General features: G+C 36.1%; 1 protein-coding gene across 3 annotated transcripts in view; it reads right to left on the bottom strand.

Annotated features, from left to right (window-relative positions):
* The window catches only part of LOC131437800 (cAMP-dependent protein kinase type II regulatory subunit), a 277,219-nt gene that overhangs the window by 16,149 nt on the left and 237,905 nt on the right, over positions 1–23,165 (bottom strand). For all 3 annotated transcript variants that reach the window (XM_058607383.1, XM_058607384.1, XM_058607385.1), the window contains 6 exons: positions 17,808–17,989; positions 12,441–12,541; positions 12,220–12,321; positions 12,005–12,152; positions 11,851–11,926; positions 8,320–8,502 (listed from right to left, as the gene is read on the bottom strand). In XM_058607383.1, coding sequence (XP_058463366.1) covers positions 8,320–8,502; positions 11,851–11,926; positions 12,005–12,152; positions 12,220–12,321; positions 12,441–12,541; positions 17,808–17,989 — 792 coding nt within the window. The remainder of the gene's footprint in view (positions 1–8,319; positions 8,503–11,850; positions 11,927–12,004; positions 12,153–12,219; positions 12,322–12,440; positions 12,542–17,807; positions 17,990–23,165) is intronic.

Genomic DNA, 23,165 nt, shown 5'->3' with positions numbered 1-23,165 from the left:
TCCATTTTGGGAATTTTTGAAGAATTTTCTTCTATGTCGCTACAATCGGATTCAGGAAGAATCTCGTAAATATTGTTAGACGGCATAGGATCAATGGAAGGGAAATCCGTCCGTTGTCTTTTATTTTTACATTCAGATTCTATAAGATCGTGAATGTTATTAGAAAAATGTTGAATAACGGATTGTGATTTATTCCGTATTGAATTATTTTTAGCCTTAGGCTTGTTGCCTTTCCGGTTGGACGCAGGCATTTTTTAAATTAATGAAATTTTAAATTAAATTAACTAGGCTAAATTAGTCTTCGATTAGACTCCTAGCTAGCCTTAAAAAAGGCTGATTAATTTCTTAGTCACTCTAATATCACTCTTTGTATCACTTAGTCACTCTAATATCACTCTTTGTATCACTTAGTCACTTGGTTAGTGATTCAGGTAGCCTTGAAAAAGACTGAAGCCTTGAATCAATGAAACTCTAGGTAGCCAGAAAAAAATTCCAGGAGCCAAGAGCTATACGCGTGCGGTGCGAACGACTGTTCAACACCGACTGGACGTTCACTTCACTTAATTTCCACTTCACACTGGTAATAAGGGCCGGTAGTATGAAAATAAAACATAGAAAAGAGCTCAGTTAAGCCCTACCGGCCTCTCCAACTCCGGATGTTGCATCAACATCTTATTCATTTAATGCGTTTCATATCTTATTCATTTAATTCAATTATGAAGCTAAAAGCTGTAACGCATATCTTTATCAAATTGTAACGCTAATTGATTGTATGTGATGATGTTTGCAATACCGTCAAGTCCACCAACCAATGGGAGGGAAGTTTATGTAAAGTTAATGTTAATGTATATAAAAGTTAAAATGTTAAATAACTTTTTAAGGAAACGACCAAATTGTACACAGTCTTCAACAAAAATGTGTAATTTTACGTAATTAGTAATTGTTTCGAACATAGTAGACATTGAAAACAATCGTGAAAAAAGTTATTTACAAAAAAATGATTTTAAGGGGTTTCAAACGAAAATGTTTCAAATATCTGAAACTGTTTTGCGTTTTGTTGAGCTTCTTCGGCAAAGTTAGAAGCTCTAAATCTTTGTCATCGTTTTTCCATTTGTTAAGGGAAAAAGTTGTTGAAATGAACTTTTACCATAGTAGGCTTTGTACATTTTAAGGAATTTTGTACATCGAATCAACGGTTTAGCAACTAGAGAATTATGTTCACGTTTTACCTTATAGGTATAGATTTCGCTCAAACTTAAGAAAAATTTTCCGAGGCCCGGAGGGCCGAATGTCATATACCAATCGATTCAGCTCGACGAACTGAACAAATGTCCGTGTGTGTGTCTGTATGTGTGTTGTCAACAAAGAGGTCGAGATCTCAGAAATGGCTGGACCGATTTTGATCAAACTAGTCGCAAATGGAAGGTCTTTCCGTCACCCTGAACGCTATTGAATAGTTTTGAGATCGTATGTTTACTTTTTGAGTTATACGAAGTTTTATGTCAAAATTTTCAGTTTTTTTGACAATATCTGTCACAATTGACCTTGAAAACAGAATATTATTTTAGACTTAGATTCCGCACGGAAATACCTATCCCACAAGCCATAGATTGTCAAAATCCGTCCATCTTTAACGGAGATATCGATATTATTGTGTGAGCGACTTTTTGCCTTATTTCAGTAGTAAGAGTTTTGAGCACTGAATGACAAAGTAATGTTTGGGAGCACCGTGGAGCACGATTTTTTATACAATTGTTTCTAAGTATCAAAAAGACTGTGTACAGCATACTTTTTCATGAAATTTTGCCTCGGATCGATTTCAGCACGGTTCGTTTTTGGCAACATAATTGTTCGAATATGACATATGTAAACCAGATGATGGCAGCATTCTCGGGTTAAAAGCAATTCCGTAATTACATTGATTTAAACTACTTACAGCAATAAATGCTGCAAGAACATAACACCCATATACCATTCGAATCAGTTTGTCGAGATCAGTAAATGCGAGTGTGATAAATAATTTCACTCAATTTTCTCGGAGATGACTCAACCGTGTTCTACAAACTGGAATTCATGTGAAAAATCGTATGCTCCCAAACAAGATTCCTGAATTATGTTTGGTTCCGACCTCTGGTTCCGGAACTATAGGATGATATGTGAAACGAAATTAAAATAGTGTTACTCATTTTTCTCGTAGATGACTAAACCAAACTAAGATTCAAATGGAATCTAGACACCATAAAAATTTGAAAGGTTTTAAGATCCTATAAAACATCTCGCTTGTTAGTTAGATCCAACTTCCGGTTTATGTAATACAGGGTGATTAGTATAAAAATGTCAATTTCACATAAATTTATCAGGTTTATCTGGTTTGTAGATTTGGATAGTCGATAACCAAATAAACTTATTTCAGTTTTAGTGGTATTCAGTTTTCGATTCGGAAGGTACCCAAAAATTGAATTCGCACTACGATTTCTCAAAGATGTCTATATCGTTCTCGGTTATGCTGGTTCCTGAATACCGGTTCTGGTAGTACTGTAAATAATGACGAGAAACTCTAAAGTGGGACTTATTTCGACATCTCATGGAATGTTTAATCAATTATTACACGTTTGGATTCAATTTCGATCCGATTTGCAGTTCTGGCATTACAGGGTAATGAGTGAATAGAACTTTAAATTACCGCTTGAAACGACGGTCATTAAAGTAATGTCATGAGAACTAAAACACCGAAGAATATTCAAGCAAAAAACACACGCGGATTGATAAAAAAAGGTATCATCTCACTGTTAGGTGGATTAAGCACGTTTTTATTGATTCAAACCACTGCCTGTGGGCTGGTATAATAAACAAAGGGTGGCTGTTTACATGAATGTTTCTAATCAGCTCCAGGAACTGGAAATACATAATTTTTTATGGAATACATCATGCTTTGAGGTCTGTTCCAAAGTATTCAAATTTAAGATTGAAAGTGAAAGCAATAAATTTAAGTAGATTCTGTGATTGATAATTTTGCTAGTTTACCGTTCATCTATTATCGTGAACCAACTGAAAAGTTCTCCCGGAGCTCATTTGATGGACGCTCTCTCAATCAATTGAAAGATAGATTTGTTATTTCAAGAGAGCAACTGACGACGATTTCACTGAGATTGAATTGACGGTGCAACGAACCAGAGCCGAGTTCTGTGGGGCTAGTCCGGACATGGGTTTAAACCGAACAGCTTGAATATCTTCTAAACCAGCAATTATTTTGATCCATGGATTGACTTTGTAAACGCACTTTCATGTGACAGATAGAAGTCAGTTAGATGGATGACGCTGAGTCAATTTTTTAATTTTTTGGATGTATTTGGTTGCTGTGCATTGCAATGACGGTCTGGTTAGTTAGTGGTTGAGCGCTTTCGATGACGTAAAAAATAAAATTATTATCGCATCTCGAAAATGAACTGTCTTTGCTGTGCTAAACCGGAAAAATTTATATGTTAATCTTTTAGTCCAGCTTAGGTCTCCTCTATGTATTGAGTGTGAAGTTTAACACAGTCGTCTGATAGGCTGGACTAAGTCAATTTCAATTTATTGAAATTGGCAATGAAGATTATGCCATGTGCATCCAAAAATACTGAAGCTATAAGTTTCCAAACTTTGTGCCTTTGGAAGTGGTTCACTGACAGTAGTCCACTCAGATGATGATCGTTTTGATCCCGGAGTGAAGTGATGGATCAATGTTTCATCCATTGTCACATATCGACGCAAAAAAAAGTTTTATCACTTGTAAGCATGGCCAAATATATATATTTTCACCAATTCTATGGTAGTGTATCAATCAAGTGTGAATTAAATGAAAATTTAATCATATTTTTCAAAATTTTTGGATCCTGACTATTTCAAATACTGCTGAAACCGAAGTCCGGGGACCGGGAGCACGAAAGTCGGTTCGATTGACAGTGAATGAATTAACTTGAGGTCCATGAACTTTGAATGACAAAAAAAAACTATAAACTATTTGTTCCTGAAAAATCGGTTGTTTTTTTGCGCACAAACCCGATCCGTACCCGACAAAAAATCTAAATTTTTCACTCGTAACCAATCCGAACTTGATCAAAACCGGTAAGGTTCATTTATCGGGTCGGATATTGGGTTCGAATACCCTAACTCGATCCGTACCCGTCTTAAATGAAAAAAATGTCGCCCATACCCGATCTGAGCCCGATAAACATTTTTTCTGAACCCATATCTATCAGGTTCGAGTTCGAGTCGGGTTTTGGGTACCATCTTCACCGCGTTCGTAAACATTTCGTCAGATTGTGATATCGCTAAGAAATTCAATGCTAGCCAAAGCACCATCTGAAGAATTCGCTGCTAAAAGCGTGGCCAGAAGTTGTACAATGAGTTTCTAATGAATACGTGAAATTTAATTATGGGCAGCTTTGCGAAATGGCTGAGGCCTTATCCCTAGCGTGTTAAAATTCGTTTATGCCGATACATTCGCAAAAAAACTCATTATCTGGCGAAGTGTTTGCAGCTGTGGATAAAAAGAATACATGTTTCCGTGACAAACAAGACTGTAGATTCTCAATTGTACACGCAAGAGTTCCTGAAAAAGCGTATTCTTATGGACATTAGAGCTCAAAATAGCTGCTTAAGATGAGTGATATTTGAATAAAATAAACTAAATCGGAATAATTTTTTCGCAAATTTTCCCTTTTAAGTGCAATAAATGACCTTCATTTTGAGTACTCAACATTGTTATTTCATTGACACGGTTCAGAGATAAATAAGTTTTTCTTTTTTGCTTCCTGATTTTAAATAACTCAAGCTTCAAACTTCACCCGGTGAGAGATTATCGAACGCGAAATTCATGCATTTTTTTTTTTGAAAATGATATCTAGTAAAGGGAAACACTATGAATAAAATACATTCACCAGCAATTTTATAATAATATTAACTATGGCTTGTGCCAAAAAAACTAAACAAGAAGATTAGAGCAAGTTTAAAAATAACAGTAAGATATGATCTAATGCCGGTGAAATTGACTTGCTTTCAACGACACGCAAGGTTGAATAGATGGCAACTTTCCGGTGTTATCAATAATGATGAGCTTCCCTTCGCTTATTGCGACGACCGTTTCATTTTGATTTTCCCTTTTGCTCTTTCCTTTTCACACGAATGTGGTTAGGTTGTTAATGGGCAGTAAAGATTTTTATTTTCACCATATAGAGGCACAAGGCACCTACTTTTGTTCTGTTAAGTTTCAAGACAAAATGTAGAATATTGGTGTTTCAGCTTAGAAATAATTCGGTCCGATTGTCATTCATTTCAATCTAATCGTGTAGAATTGATAAAGACGAGAGAGCCGCCGAGATAAATATAACTATGCTTACCCAATAGCATCATTAATCATAAAATTTCGCAAGACAAACCGATAACAGACCGACAACAGAGAGATTCAACCTTTTCATTTATCTACGTCGAATCGATAATAATCAAGACAAGGTTGGCCGCGTTTATGAGTGTTTATATTAATAAAAATGATTTTTTCTCATTCAATTAAGAAACAAAACGGTTCAAACGATTCATGGCCCTATTGAAGACGGTTTATTCGCGATAGATCAAAACAGAATCAGTTGGGACCGAAATTTAACTAACGTATTGAGACATAAAATCAATTTAGGACACCGCCATGTGGGATGCTTGCATGCAGGAGTGATTTTGAGCATCACAGAAATCTAAAAAAAATTAATAAAAGTTTTTCATAGACAATTTTATTCGACCCGTGACAGTGCATCATTATTGCCACAATCGATACACCGGATTCGAAACGATGATGATTCCGGATTCAGCAGCTACCAATGCATCCCGAAAAATGCATTGTTTGGTGCGGTTTATAGACTGCCGGCAGCATTCAGCCTTCCTTTTCAGGCCGTCTGGTTACAGATTTTTTATACTAAAAATGTAAGAATTTGACTTGAGGACGAGAATTGGCATCACTGGAAGTACGATGCAGTGCCTAAGTGTTGCTCTCAAAAAAGTCTAATTTCAATGTGTATAAAAAAACTGCTGAAGTGTTATTTCAAGTTCAAGCGACGGATACTGTGAATTTTCCGCCCAAAATTTAACTATGTAAACCGATTGAAGCGCCATCTGCATATGATTGTTGGTTTTATCAGATTTATATAGAATGTGTGAAAAGGGTGTAGCCGGGTTATCATGTCAAAACTACCTCCAAGAAGAAATTAAAATGATATAAGCAGCTTGAAGGATTTGTATTGAAGATGATTTTCACAAACTTTTAACCCTTTAACTGCCATATTTGTGGAGTCTAACTGTGGTTCTTCTGATTTTCATTTTAGTTAAATTTTTCAAAAGCCTCTTCAGCAAAAAATTGAAAAAAAAAAACAGAAATATTTTAGGCATTATGGAAAACCTTTCTGATTTTTTCAGAATTTTTCAAAATGTTTTTTGTAAAAAAAAATTTTCGAAATTTTCGAATTTTCTTAATTCACACTTACAATTTTGGTAGCACTCTAGATGTCATATCAAAAATAAATCATTTATGAGTACACTACGCTGTATTTTTTCAGTTTTTTAAAAATGTGGATGGATATAATATCAGACTTTTGAAAAGATAAATCATTCAAAAAACCATGCGTCTCCATAGAATTATCATTAGATGGAGATGCATGGTATTTAGGCCTGAAATCATACATCGCCTTCAGAACTAAATACCACGTGTTTTCATCCACAACTTGAGTACAGGGCTTGAGAACTAAAGTAATTAATAATGATACAAGAATTTCATACCTTATGTTATTTCCACACGCCCGGAACGATCTACCTAGCAATAATGTAAGGAATGTACTAGTGCAATCATAAGAGCCCGAGGTAGACCGCCTGAAGTTCCGGTTCGGGATGTGTTGGCGAGTCGGGATAGCTCATATATGCTTCTGATATACGAGTTTCTCAAACACATTAATATACAAGTGTAATCTGTTACATCTGGCTTAGAAAGTTCCTCCTATTTATCGACGTTGTTTCAACTGTGGCTAAGAATAATCTTCACCTGCAGGTTCGACACTAACTTCCGCCGATTATCCCGATTCCTCATCTGTCCACCATCTTCATCGGAACTAACAAGATCTTTGTGCTGTCACTAACCTTTTCGCTTCCCCCCTCCCCGTCTCTTCACCATCTCGATGTCAACTAATTAGATCTCTGTCGTTTTAGACAATTCATTCCCATATCCCCTTTTTACTCCGTTTTCCGCAATATTTACTTCGCTATTTTTTTTTTCTCATTTTCTTCTGTAACAACACCATCATCGCCCACGGAAACTTATCAACAGCATGCGGGCCACCCGCCGGGTATTCGTAACCTGGGGGTGTTTCCCGCGGACCCACACGGACCGAAGAATGCGGCCAACATGAACATTCACCAACGCCATATGGAAGACTCTCATGAAATATTCAATTCACCGGCCACTGCCGATCACCAGCTGAAGGCTGGATCTGCCAAAGTCAACCATTGCGACCCAAATATGACATTACTCAATGATACAACCCTAGTTTTAAGTTAGTCGTAAATTAAAATTAGTAAAAGCCCTTGGCATCTTAGAGCTTAAGCAGTGTGCCTTAAACATTATATTCTTGAATAAAAAAAAACTAGTGCAATCCAAAATATGTGAGTATTTACTTAAATTGCTAGTTACTTGCACTCATTCTTCAAAAAAAAGGAAAGACACTAAAGGCACACCTAGAACTAGGAGATACTAAAGGCACACATAAAGAATCATCAGTTAAATGCGTTATTTTTTAATATGGGCCTCTCCCGGAACGAAATTCTGGGTACGGGCCGGCATGCACTTCCTCCTACTGTGCAATCACAAGCTTCTGAAGTGTGTGTGTCCAAATTATTGCCGGTTTGTTGTTTGTCCATGACATTCAGAAATTTTTGCGGTTAAAATGACGTATTGTTATTTTCGGATGCAAACGTGCGGTTGTGTTTGGCGAGAATTTAAATAACATGACATACAAACCGCTAGATGAATGCGTTCGGTGACGGGATACAGCATTTTAGTTGTATGAACAGAAGTGCATTCAAGTGAACGATGTGATAAATAACGAAAATAGATTAGAATGCTAAACGGAAAATTGTCAGAGAGCACTTAGGATTTTTTGTTTGACTTTTGTTTAACACTGTCTACACTGAATAAACAAATCTCGGAACACTGACGCAAAATTAGTCTGGGAACTACCAATTAACATAGAGATAAAAGCGCGATTGATTTGTATCAGCGAAAAAATATTCTACATCGGTACTTACATGCCACTTTAACGTTGTCCGCGGCATAAGCCGAAGCAGCACGGGGTCGGTGGGTCACCAGGGCCAACTCTCCAAAGTACTGTCCTTTCTCTAGGTTCGAAATTTCAACCTCGCCGGCGTCCTGCTGAATACGAATCGAAACTTTGCCATCCTCGATGAAGTACATGCCGTCGGCGACATCACCTGAAAATGAGCCAATTCTATAATCTTCTCTATATTTAACAAAACAACTTTCGATTGTGAGCAGTTTGAGTTTCTGCACGGAACGTGCAAATTTGCGCTAAATTTATTTTTTCTCGTGTTATGTTAAAATGAGTAGAAAATATGACTAAAAGTAGAATTGAGAGCGTGGTATAATTAATCTTATGAAAGCTCGTTACACAACCACACTAGACATAAGTTATTTCAGATATGAAAACTCATTAATCGATAGCGCTTACGAGCTCGTATTCTTTCTCAAGTCTTCTTGTATCTTTCTTTCATCAACTGACTCAACGAGTGCTTTTCGCGATTGGAGTAATTATGAACTTTCAACAGACGACTGAACTGAACAGACTCCGGGCCTCAGAAAATCTTTCTAAAGTTTGAGCGAATTCTATACCTATTTTTTTATTTATAAAAAAAGGTAAAACGCAAAATTTCAATTTTTGATAAATTTCTTTATTATCGCCTTCAAAGTACTCTCCTCCTGCGGCAATACATGCATGCCAACGCTTGATCCGATTTTCCATACAAGTTTTATAGGCCGCCGAAGGTATGGCCTTTAGTTCACGCAGCGAATTCTCTTTTATGGTCTCTATGGTCTCAACACGCGTTCCCCGCAATGGCAATTTGAGTCTGGGGAAGAGGTAAAAGTCACACGGGGCCATATCTGGAGAGTACGGTGCTTGGTTGATGATATTGGTTGAGTTTTTGGCCACTATCTGCGTTGGAAATCATCTCTTTGGCCACATCAACACGACGCTGTTTTTGAATGAAATTCAGCTTTTTTGGCACCAGCCGAGAAGCGACGCGTTTGAAACCCAAAACATCAGTTAAAATGTGTTCGGCTGATCCATAAAAGATGCCCAACAACACAGCAATCTCTCTAATCGGTACAGAACGATTTTGCAACACGATTTTGCTCGGCGATTCAATGTTTTCTTCAGTAACAGATGTTGTTGGGCGGCCAGGGATCTCATCATGATCCAAGCTTGTACGACCAGCTTTGAAGCGTTTATACCACTCGTATGCCTGTGTTTTTCCTAGACACGATTCACCAAAGGCCTTTTCTAACATTTTCAACGTTTCGGAACACTTAAATCCATTTGCAACACAAAATTTGATGCACGCACGTTGTTCTAAATTTTCATCCATTATAAAAATCGCCACACGAAAATTTTTCAACTTCTTTGTATAGACGCCAAACAAAAACTAATCGTACGATATGCGTCAAAATTTGACAGAATGTGTATAAAAGTGTTGCCAACGTTGAGAGAATAAAAGTTTACCGATTGGACAAGCGCGGGAATTTTAAAATGAAAATTCCGGTTCTTTTTTGATCGTAAGGTATATGATAAATAAATATAAATTGAACTAAATTTTAGATAAATTTAGAAGAATTTTTCCGTTTATCGCATTATCGCTCTATATGACAGGTTGAAATTTCATACACATTACATTGTAATAAATAAAATTCCACATCAACTTACGGAAACATAATACTTTTCATTTCAATCTGAGTTTGCGACGATCGGTCGAGGCGTTTCGGAGAAATTGAAGTGATTTCCGGTTGGGAGCACACGAGCACTTTTCCGGTAATTCCGGAACGATTTAAAATCAACTCATTTGGTCTTCAACTAACCAAGCCCGCCTAATTGAATAATTATACGACTAGATGAAAGTATTTTGCCCACACTTCTGAAAACGAATTTTTTATACTTATCAACCTGTAATTCCGGAACCGGAAGACGTATTCGGATGAAATTCGGTAGGATTATATGGGAAGGTAAGACCTTTCATTTGAATCTAAGCTTGTGTAAATTGAATCAACGATCTTTGACAAAATCGAGTGCACTGTTTTATTTCATTTTGCACGTTTTACACCTTAACTCCGGAACCGAAAGTCAGATTCAGATGAAATTCAATAGCAAGACATAGTGCATTTGATTTTAATCTTAGTTGAAGAAAATCGGTTAAACGGTCTCGAGTGTACTTTTTTCATGTTTTGCACAGTTTACCCCGTGACATCGATTCGATTAAAATTCAATAGCAGGCTATGGAACCAAGAGACCTTTCGTTTGAATCTAATACCGTTTCCGTTTATTGATCAGAGCAACCCGAAAGCTGACCTAGAGTCGCCCAAACAACGTTTGATATGTTTGTTTTAGCAACCTGAGGTCGCTCTAGATCGGACTCCAATCGCGTAGTTTCGCTCTGAAAATTTTCTCGGGTCGCGTCACGCATCCATGGGAGTTTGTTTATTTTTTTCTATTTTTCATGAGTTGTTGTTTAGGGCGCGTACCACGTGTTCGTTTTATTCGGAGTCAGAGTCACCCACGTCTAGGTTCAAAAACGAAAACGGTATAAGTTTGTGAAAATCAGTCCAGTCATCTCCAAGAAAATTGAGTGTGCATTTTTGTTTCATACACACACAGACATTTTGCGTACTCGAGGAACTGAGTCGTATGGTATATGACACTCGGCCCTCCGAACCTCGGTTCAAAAGTCGGTTTTTACAATGATTGCATTGCATGGCCTTTCTATATGAGAAAGGCCAAAATGAAAAAAAAAGTCTCATTCATTTATTTATTGAAAAATTCAGCTCAATTTTGCTATCGAAACCAATACTCGATGTTGATGCAATTGAAATTTTATTCAAATTAGTACTTAATCAATTTACAAGTATTGGCGAAACTTCAAGGTTGTTAAGAAAATAGTTCTTCTTTTAAATAAAATATGATTTTACTGATCACAAGCAATAAAACTAGTCATAATGACTCTTCTCCTAGAAGTAGACGTTCTCGAAATATTAGACATGAAATTCTAAGAACCCAATCTTCCGCGACTTGAACAATTTATTCTTTGACTTTAGAACGACGCATTTCTTTATTTTTCTGTGTTATTAAAATTGCGCAATTCAACAAAAACCTTTGCTCTTTGAGTTCCATGTTTGAATATTTCGAGAACGGTTACTTCACGGCAGGTCATTACGAGAAGACTCATTTCTTGTATTCTGTGGAAGAATATTCTATAGTTTAAATGTAAATTGGCAGAGAACCAAAAAAAAGGGTTCCTACTATCATGTCGTAAAAGGCGACAATTGCAGTAGTTTCTCTTTCAGAATTCTTGCCAGGTACACTAATTCTTTATCTGTTGATCTATTTCACTAAAGTATTCAAAGCTGGCTTATGTTTCCTCACATCCAGATTACAGAAATTCCAAATAGCAGATGGTCAGACTTTTCATAGTCCGATTTGGATGAAACTTTGAACATGCTCTAAATGTGGCAAACCATTTGTTTTGCAACAATGCTGATAGTTATTCACTAACCTTGCTTGATGATTCTTTCGCCCTTTGAGTATGTTTTCGGTATAAGAGCATCGGCCAGGTTCATGCGTTCGTAGTTCTGTGAGAATGAATTTTCGATGAAATGAAATACGTTAAACAATTACATACACTTTTTGGTAACATGATGACAACAAACCTGCAACGTCTTCAGCATAGGAACCGCATCCAACAGTGACTCATACATTTTCCGTTTCCTGAAGGCGGACTTGAGCAGGATTCTTCGGAACGTCTGCCGATCCATAGCCCACAGTTGCCCTTCCGTTTCAGCTTGTATAGTAGCAGCTCTGCAAAAAAAATTTAAAATCATTATTACCATAATACGAAAACTCAATACGTAACACCATCTGCTACCTTGGCATGTTGTACAACAGAGCTAACTCTCCAAAACTACCACTGTTCTGGTACGTATGTATGTGCTTTTGATCTTCACCCACGTACGCCTTGTAAATGCCCCTGCAAAGAGAAAAGTCATTTCAGGTTTATATAAGTTTATATTGAATCTAGCAATGACCGCTTCAAAGCATACCAACCGAAGCCTATTACAATAGAAAAGGTGCATTATCGGTACTTACGATTCAATGACGTAAAAGTTATCTCCATCATCTCCTTGTTTGATAATATAATCTTTTGCTTTGACTATCTTCTCGAACATAGCGTCGAGTACTTCGTTCATCTGTAAAGAAAGAAAATAAATTGACCATATTCAGTATGCTGAGTAAAAACTTTGAGATCCATCTAATTTTCAGGGAAACGAACAAGTTTCCAGAATGTATATTATGGCTGCAGTTTTCCTTGCGTCCGTTAGTTTTACGGCAAACTTACTCCGGATCGGACAACGTACGACAAAGCATCCGATAAGTTGAAATGGGGAAAGTTTGGTTATTAAAAGTGTCATTGTATATATTATATATCTATTTTGCGGGTAACCTTCAGCCGGGTGTTGGGTATTTTTCAGCTTAGCTTTGTGTGCCCTTCAATACTGTTTAGTACGTAGTGCGATGTCACTTACCGACAAAGCATTATAAATTTTGTAAAAGTAAGTGCAGATATTGCATCCATCCTCAACAAAGTGGTTCAGTCGGATGTAGGTCTAGCATTTACATATACTACGGCAGTGGCTTAGATCGGTGCTTCATATTCATATTCATATTCAAATTATGTGAAATGGTTTTATAGTAATACTAATATTCTACACAGTTCGACAAAATCTTGTGATTTTACATCTTATAAGATGCACATAAATGGAGCGCCGAATTTCACACTAATTTTTATTTAAGAATATGTAAAATTGTGTGATTTGAAAATTACATGGCTTGAATTTGAACGAAATAAAAAACAAAAGATCGTTAGCAGCAGCGCGATTTGAACCGAGAAACATTAGATCACAAGCACATCGGTTACTCGACTGAGCCACAGAGCTCATATCTGTTCATTGAATAATTGATATATATATATATATATATATATATATATATATATATATATATATATATATATATATATATATATATATATATATATATATATATATATATATATATATATATATATATATATATATATATATATATATATATATATATATATATATAAATCCATACAGCGGCACTTGGTAGCCGAGTGCAAGTTACATTCGGAGCCTGTAAAATTCTGTGTGAGTGGAATATTGCGTCATTTGAAAAATTAAGTATTTGTGAACTGTATCGTTTGTAGAACTCTGTCACCAGTAAAATTCATTATTTTTTTTTTGAGTAATTGACGATGAGGTGTTTCATTATTTACCATATAGCAACGAAGGTTTTCTATGGCCCCTTGTCTACCCTAGCACTACAGAATCTTACAAAAGTAATCAAATTGAGATTCTCTCTCCTACGAATAATTTCTTTAAAATCCTACAATTTTGCCTAAAAATTCGGATTCTTCAAAAATCTCAATCTTAGTAATACAAAGAATTGTAAAGGGCGAAACTATTTATTTTCATTATTTTGAATGGTTTTTGAACTTTTACTACTCGAAATAGTAAATAAGACGACAAAATTACCCGCTGATTTATCTTAGCCGAGGAAACCAGCCAACTTAATGAAAGATGCGCGAGGGCGTAACTTAATATTTCACACAAGGAATATAGAGATAGACAAATCGAAAAAGGGCACAGTTCGAAAAATTCTTGTGATTTTACATCTTATCAGATGCACATAAATGGAGCGTCATATTACACACAAATTTATATTCAAGAATATGTAAAATTTTGTGATTTGAAAATTACATGGCTTCAAAACGAATGGAATAAAAATCAAAAGATCAACAGCAACAACGCGACTTGAACCGAAAAACATTAGATCACGAAGTACACCAGTTAGTCGACTGAGCCACAGAAGCACATATCTGCTTGGCTGGCATATAAATTCACAAAATCTCACTTGCAAACCGAGCGCAAATTACACTCGGAACCAGTGAATTTCTGTACGAATGAAATATTGCGTCATTTGAGAAGTTAAGTAGTTATGAATTGTATCGTTTGTAGAAAATTCATAATTTTTTTCTGTGGGCGAAACTCTTTTTATGTTGATTTATTTAGTGGACATAGAGGAAAATTGGAAAAAATTGCATAGCTCTTAAAGATAAGCCAACAGTTTATCGATTCATCAAAAATTCATCTGAGAATATACGATAATTTCTAAATAGGAATGTCATAGTTAGTCTCACCTTTCTTTGAAAAACAACTGATTTGAGATGGAAGTATTTCTAAAACGAAAAGCCGTGGCATGTTCAAACTTGTGCATTACCAGTGCTACTATTTTGATTCAGTAGTCATTTGCCTATCAGTGCGTATCGTAAACAATGTCTCGCTGTCCCCTCCAGTTGTGAAGCTCACACTGTAATAAAAGTTTTGTGTGCTACCGGATCTTCAAGTAGTTGAATTCGTCTACAGTTATGCTCAGTTAGTGGAGTTATTACAGAGAGTGGTCTTACAAGCCAGTTGTCGTATGTTCGAGCCCGGAACTGGAAGGATTTTCTAGCATCAACAGTAGGAACATAACACAGAACTAGACATGCTGTTCACTGTTTTGAAATAAATTATTTAATTTGGTATTTGGAATAAAATCGCTGTAACTTTAAAAAACCTATTTTAATCTACCTAGTGGTGTAATTATGCTTTTCTCATATCAATCATATTAACACATGTAATACTATGGTAGTTGTCTAAAAAAATTTTCTTCGATTCTTGAAAGAATAATCGGCATGAGTTTGTTTGGCTGTCTACTGATAATGATTACAGATTGGAATAGTTTTGAGTCTGGTTTAGAATTTTTTTTGTTTCGCCCCTTTAAGTGAAAGTATAAAATTTCTAACACACTTTACTCTATAAATGCGGAACCGGATGAAATTCAGGATTTCCGTATGGGACCCCAAAACCTAAGTTTGTGAAAATCGGTCAAACTATCGCTAAGAAAAGTGAGTCAGATCCATTAGGGAAAATATGACCACTATTTCCGGTGCATCCGGAATCGGAAACCGGGAAACAGGATAGCAGGAATCGGTTTGTTCGGTCGTCTACTGATAATAACTATCGTATGGAATAGTTTTAAAGCCGATTTAGACAATTTTTTACGTATTTTGTTTCGCCTCTGTAAGTGTTGGTATAAAACTTTTAACACGCTTTACCCTATAATTCCGGAACTAGAACTCGGATCCGGATGAAATTTAGAAGTTTTTTATGGGACCATTACACCATTAATTGGAATCTAACATTGTAAAAATCCGTCATGCCATCTATGAGAAAATTGAGAAAGTAATTTGAAATTGGAATTTTTACACTAATCACCCTATAATTCCGGAACAGGAAGTCGGATCCAGGTTCAATTCAGAAGTTATTTAAAGAAAAAGAAAAATTAGTACACAGGAACCGTTAATTAGGAACCAAAAGTCGAATCCGAACAAAACTTAAGAACATTAATTTGAGTCTAAGTTTGTGAAAATGGGACCTGTCATCTCCGAGAAAAGTTAGTGCATATACGCACACAGACATTTTAACCCATACATGGAATCATAATTCTACTTTGTATTAAGCCTTTAGTATTAAGTAATATATCTGTTGGATTTTTGTAATCTGTTGATTTAAAAAGATGAGGAGGTTTTATGCCAGCTGGAGAGAGATTGTAAATTTCAGCTCCAGTTTATAAACTGTTTAGCCGGAACACAATAATGATGTGCATATGCGTCTAAACTTTTTGCTTAACATACCAGCAAAGTTTTTGCAATGACTGAGTGGAAACATATACAGGTATAGAGTGGTATAGAGCGAGAAGACTAATGTTTGATGAACAGAGATGTTTGGATGTAAGGTACCGGTCGGGAAACGGCCAGGATGTGAACCATGTTCGATGTACGTTCTATTATGCCTAACCGTGTTTTAGAGCTGTGTCTATCACAGGGCTTAGGGTGGCGAAATGGTAGCACGTATGCACGGAATGCATAAGAACGCAGGTTCGAGTCCTGTCTCTGAGCGTATCTTTTTCCAAAAAATCATCCTTTCTGTTTTCCATTCATTTGACTTCTCCAATATATGTTTCCACTCAGTCATTGCAAAAACTGAACTTAGCTATGGCGACTTTACGTCGAACCACATAAAATAATAAATCGAACTTATCTTAATATTTGTCGAATTTCCTTTACTGATTTTGAGAGTTAAAAGCAAGTGTTTCGAGCACCTAGACAGCATTCCCAAACATTAATTTTTACCAGATGTTTGATATTACGCTGTTTCTCAACCAGGTACGCTTGACTTCATCTCACACCCAACAAGTTGCTTCATCCTAGAACACCCAATGGCGGTCTTTATTCCATTCCTAATCTCCATGTATGTTCCCGATCAACATATCATATCTAAACTATGTTTTTATTTGTTACTTGTTAGAAAATATTGTTACTTCTTATCTGCTAGAATTATATCAGTACTTGTTACGAAAATTGCTTGTTGTTATTATTATTATTAATATTATTATTATTATTATTATTATTATTATTATTATTATTATTATTATTATTATTATTATTATTATTATAATTATCATTATTATTATTATTATTATTATTATTAAAGAAGAAATATTATATTTCCTGCAGTACTGCGACGAAAGAAGAGCATAACTTACACTGCGACATCAACTGTTATATATTGTATCATAGCATATTACTTCATATATTATCGTGTTATATTATATTTTGTTATGTTATATTATGTTGTATGGTATTATTTTGCATTGCATTATATCATATAATATTGTATTATATTATATTATATTATACGTATATGTATTGTGTTATATTACATTATGTTATATTATATTACATTATGTTATATTATATTATATTATGTTATATTATATTATATTATGTTGTTTTATATTATATTATTTTATATTATGTTATATCTCAGAAAACAGATATCCAGCAGACATTCATGCGTGCAAAGTCGTGTGCAACGGTGATTTTTGACGGATTTTTACATGTATGCTTTATACAGCTTTTTAAAAAGGTTGTACTAGCTTGGATGTCTGTTCTCTGTAGTTATATTATATTATATTATGTTATATTGTGTTGTATTATATTAAATTATGTTACATTATATTGTATGATGTTATATTGTATTCTATCATATTATATTGTATTATATTATATTTTTTATATTAATTTATATTATGTTATATTATATAATATTATACTCAATTATATCGACAACGGGGAGGGGCAGGGAGTGCATCAGGGTATCTTACAAGTGAATGTCTGGATGATGGAGTAGATTGCCAACCTGAGTCACGTGGGGAAAGCTTTGTGTTTCTCCCTGAAAGTCTGAAATGAGTAAGACGCACCCTTCTAACAAACAAACATACTCATAACATAAATATCCTTGAGGAGTGCCACAACCCGATACTGACCTGTTCTTTGTCCAGTGATCTGAAGAGCAGGATATTTTTGACCGAATCGCACAGCCGCGCTCTCTGCTCGTCTGTCTTGGGGAATATCGCCCTTGCACCGTCGTCATCGTCGTCATTCTCTGGATCGTATGTCTCCGCGAAAACCGATTTTCTGCGTGAGGCATAGCGATTTACTAGAGGTTCTGAAAACAAGACAGAGAAAAAACAAAACATAAGTTTTACTATTTTATTTCTATATGAGTTTTACATAATTTTTATATACTACATCAGAGTTTGTAAACATAGAATGGCAGTTTAAGCTGTCGTAGCCGTAAAGGAGAAGCTTCAATCTGTGAAAACTCTCTGCCAATTGAGATATAAGGTAGAGTTATATACATCTCTATAAAAGTAACTAGTTTGAACTTCCAGTGCATGTAAACAATAGAATTACTCGTATGAACAATATGTTAAAAAACTTACGGAGTCAAAAATTTTAAAAATCGAAACTTTTTTTGGAAATTGAAAAAAGCATTCATTACAACTAGGTTTTTACCTCAGTTATCTACTCCGTTTCGTAGCTTCAACATTCAGATAGAATTCCCAATTTGTGGTTTGAAAAAATATGCATTAGTTTTTGCGCGAAGTCGAGATGAAGTGACCAACCTAAAATTCAATATTTAGGAACCGAGGGACAAAACCAGACTTCCTATGGGGCTAACCCGGACTGTAAAGTTTCACACAAAAAAATAAGAACGAATACAGTAAGGCACCAAATCTTATGATAACTTTGTTGTCTATTTAAGCTGTCCGGTTTAACCTAGTATCCGGTCTAGTGAAAAAGCTGAAGAACGACCGTCAACAAGTTTCGGCATCTGTCAAGTTAGAGTGATATTGATATTCATTTTGAAATAGCTTATGATACTTGAAAAATATTAAGGGGCTGTTGGTCCTGTAGATCACACCGTGAGATAGAGGTTTTGAGAGTTACGTGATGGTCAAAACTAGAGATGGTCGGGTATAGAAATTCTTATACCCGAACCCGACCCGTACCCGAGTGATCAACAAAAAAATTTACCCGTACCCGACCCGTACTCGATTGAAAATTTAAAAAGTTATCCGTACCCGACCCGTACCCGATCAATAATAAATAAAAATTACCCGTACCCGACCCGTACCCGAAAAAAAAATAAAAAATTTTACCCGTGCCCGACCCGTACCCGATTAAAAATTACCTGTACCCGTACCCGACCCGAATGAGCAGTAAAAATTTTACCAAAATTCAGTATGGAAAAAATAAAGTGTTTTAGATATCGAGCCGTATCAGGCTCTAGTTGGTAAGAAAAATACATTAAAATGCTTGTTTACTTTTAAACATATAAATACACTGTGAAGCATGAATAATGTAATGTAACTTTTTTTTAAACATGCATAAAAAAACAAACGGTTCATCCGAATTCAAAATTTATTTTTTCATATTAAAGTACAATCCTTCCGGTTAATTGTGGAATATAATTTCATTCAAATGGCTGCCTCGGCTGGCCTTGCAGTACGCCATACGGTCGGTCCAGCTTTTTAATACATTTTCGATTGTATGCAGCTTTATTTCAATTATGGATGCACGAATGTTATCATTCAAGGCTTGAATTGTCTCTGGCTTGTCCATATAACACTTAACTTTGACATCCGCTCAAAGATAATAGTCTAACGGTGTCAAATCACAGCTCCGAGGCGGCCAAACGACATCCGAATTTCGACTGATAATTCGATCTCCGAAGACTGTGCACAGATGATCGATCGTAGCGTTGGCTGTGTGGCACGGAGCGCCGTCTTGTTGGAATCAAAAGGTGTCCAAGTCTTCCTCTTCAAGTAACGGGAAGAACCAATCGCTAATGATGACGCGGTACCGCTCGCCATTGACCGTGGCGGCGGCTCCTGCCTTATTTTCTAAGAAAAAAGGCCCAATGATGCCGCCAGACAAAAATCCGCACCAAACCGTCACTCTCTGAGATCGGCTTCTCCATGATGACGTACGGGTTTTCCGTCCCCAGATGCGACAATTTTGCTTATTAACATACCCGCCGAGATGAAAATGTGCCTCATCCGAGAAGATGATTTTTTTGCACACATTCCGCAACATTACCATGATTTTGAAAGTAAAACTGCACTATTTTCACGCGGTCCTCAAGCGTATACACAACCATTTTCGTTCAGCGGAAGGATACAATTAAGTTTCTGTCAAATCAAAAGTGACATTTAGGTTACCAATGTCGAAATAACCGCTAGTTCAAAAATAAATGTTAGATGGCGGACCCTGTAGATTTCCAATGTCTTTGGTACTTTATACTCATTTACAAATGTCAACAAAAGCGAGTAATATCTACTCAAATTTTTCGAGAAGCATATTTACCCAATATGTCGTAATACCCGTTGTACTCAATTTTGGGTAGGTATGGTTTTTACGAAACAGTGCGACTTTTGATCCAGTTCTTTAGAACTATAAGTAAGCGTGCTCATTATCTTGACACACAAATAAAAATTCACATTCGAATCACTTGAAAAATCACGTAAAATAGTTCCAAATGTCAAATTGAATATTACAGGGTCCGGCACTCGAAGTGTAACCAATTGAAAAGGCCATAAATTCAGTTTGGAAAATTACTTTTACTTAATTCAAAGTACAAAATGTGTAAAAATAATACAAAATTCAGAATCAATTCACTTTTGCTCGATATGACCACCTTTTGCCTTGACTATGGCCTTGAGACGGTCAAAAAACGAATCGCAAGCTGCCCGAATGTGACTTGCAGGTGTATTTTGGCCCACTCGCGGACAATAACTTTTTTCAGCGCCTCGAGACTGGTGTATCTTTTAGTTCGGACTTTGCTCTCCAAAATGGCCCAAAGAGAATAATCCATTGGATTCGCATATGGTGAATTCGAGAGCCATTGTGTGGACGTGATGAAGTTCGGAACGTTGTTTTTCAGCCATTCTTGGTTCACTCGAGCTTTGTGAGACGGTGCCGAGTCCTGCTGAAACGTCCATGGTCTGCCACCGAAATGTTTGTCTGCCCACGGCTTCAAAGCAACCTCCAGAATACTTTCCCGATAATATGTCGCATTTACCTTGACGCCAGGCTCGAAGGTCTGAAGTTGGTTACACTTCGAGTGCCGGACCCTGTATACGTGACGAAAATGAATGTTATGCGAACATCCCCTAAAATGAATAGTGTGTTATCAGTTCGTTTACGTGAATTGACCAAAGAATCAAACAATGTACGTGTATTCCCGGTGTGAAAAATTCAATTTTGAACATGGTGAACAGTGAGTCCTTCAAGTGTAAGTAGTTTGAACATTCGTAGGAAATTTTTTTGGTTACAATTTTTTACAACAAAGCAAAATTAATTATGATTTTGATTTAAATTAATCTGTCAACTATGCCCGTTTTGTAAACCTCACGAACCCACACCCACGATGTTATCGGTAGCTGGTGGTTTTTACAGCCATTGAACCGGTGGAACCCTCAACGAGTGAACACGGTGAAAATTTGAGTATTTCACGAGAAAAGATTTTTACCCTTACTTTTGCGACTCCACGTTGTCACGCATCGAGATTTTCACTTGTAGTCCAGTGAAAAGAAACGAAAATTAACTAGCAATATAGCCCAACTTGCTGTGCCATCAATCGGTGTCATTTAAAGTGAGGTGACACCACCCAGAAGTGCAGAATAATAAGAACTTCTATGCAGATTTTCTGAAATAAATGTTCATGTTTTTATGGTAAGAATCCCAATAATTTTTATGAAAATTTTGAAAATCTCTAACTAATATTTAAAATAACAGTTTTCTGGTATCTGAATGTGATATGAGTACTACACTACATTTTATATACTGCCCATACTTGCATATCAGTCCCATATGGGAAATCGGCATGTTGAGAAAAAGACGATCAAAAGTTGGCGGTTCAATGCATAGGACGCTGGTCTTACAAGCCAGCTGTCGTATGTTCGAGCCCCGACCTGAAAGGATTCTTAGTGTCAGTAGGATTCATAGTACTAGCCATGCAATGATTCTGTACGCTAAGAATCGGCTGCGAAGTCTGTTGAAACAGAAAGGCCAAATTCCACGAAAGGCGAAAATCGATATGAGACTGATATGCGAGTATGGGCAGTATATGAATCAAATAATTTTTACTGGATTGTGCATTAAACAACTTCAAAATGGCAGTCCATTAAAACCTACGTGAAAAGTAGATTCCGACCGCAACATCATAGAGCTAAGGCAGTGTGTCTTATTAAGGGGCTGTCCATAAAAGACGTCACGCCGCAATGGGGAGGGGGGTGCTTCATAAAACGTGACCTTTTGTGACAGGGGGGAGGGGGGGAGGTTTTTGGAATATGACGTCCAATATTTTCAATGAGCGCTTTTTTGAAATACCTAATTATATTACTGCTTTGCCCTATTTCCTGAAAAAATCTCCACAATAAACGTTTACATTTTATAGGAAAACGTGTATTTGTTGATGTAAAAGTTTCTTCTTGTAAATTCGGAAATGAGTGATGCAGGATATCATTTCTATTGTGATCAGCAAAAGTGCACGGAGGAGCGAGTAAATTAGCGAAATTAATAATTTTTGCCAAATATGAGTAAAAACGAAAAATATGCATTCAAACGGTTTAACTTAAGTTATGCGCTGACAATTTTTTCAGTAATTTGATTTTCTAGCATTGATAATAGTATATCATAAGAATTTCTCTTATCTGATTCTGATGCAGTTTATTCAATTGTACTCCATTCGAAAAAGGGCGGGAGATCAACGATTTCAGACGTAGATCATGTCATGTCTTATCATGTTCAAATGTGTTTTTCCTCCACCAACATCAAAGCTTATCGAATCATCTAATGATTGAACTTACGTAAATCAAGAATCATTTTAGCTCAAAATCACTACCCATTGTGTGACGGAAGATCAGTACCGATATTGATCGATGTGATTTAAATTTCACTGATCAACTGATCATGAAAACATTCTCCGGCAGTGATCTCGTTTTGATGAGGTTTTGGTCTTTATTTTCTCCGCGCTGTATGCTACACTAAGGAAATATTATTCTTTACCTAAAACAATAATATATCTATATCGATTTTCCCCTCAAATTTGTATGGTTTGTCATACATATTGAGAATGTATTGAGATGAATTTTATTTATTTTGAATTCGTGACATGTGACATAGGGGGGGGTGGGGGTTTTTTGCTTCTGTGACAATTTGTGACAAAGGGGGGAGGGGGAGTAAAAAATAGTCAAAAAAAAGTGTGACGTCTTTTATGGACAGCCCCTAAACATGTTATAAACAAAGTAGGGCGGGAAATATTCACATAACTTTTC

The sequence above is a fragment of the Malaya genurostris genome, chromosome 3 (genome assembly GCF_030247185.1).
Source record: "Malaya genurostris strain Urasoe2022 chromosome 3, Malgen_1.1, whole genome shotgun sequence".
NCBI lineage: Eukaryota > Metazoa > Arthropoda > Insecta > Diptera > Culicidae > Malaya > Malaya genurostris.
The sequence above is the reverse complement of the archived record's forward strand: the minus strand, read 5'-3'. Positions and strand labels throughout refer to the sequence as shown.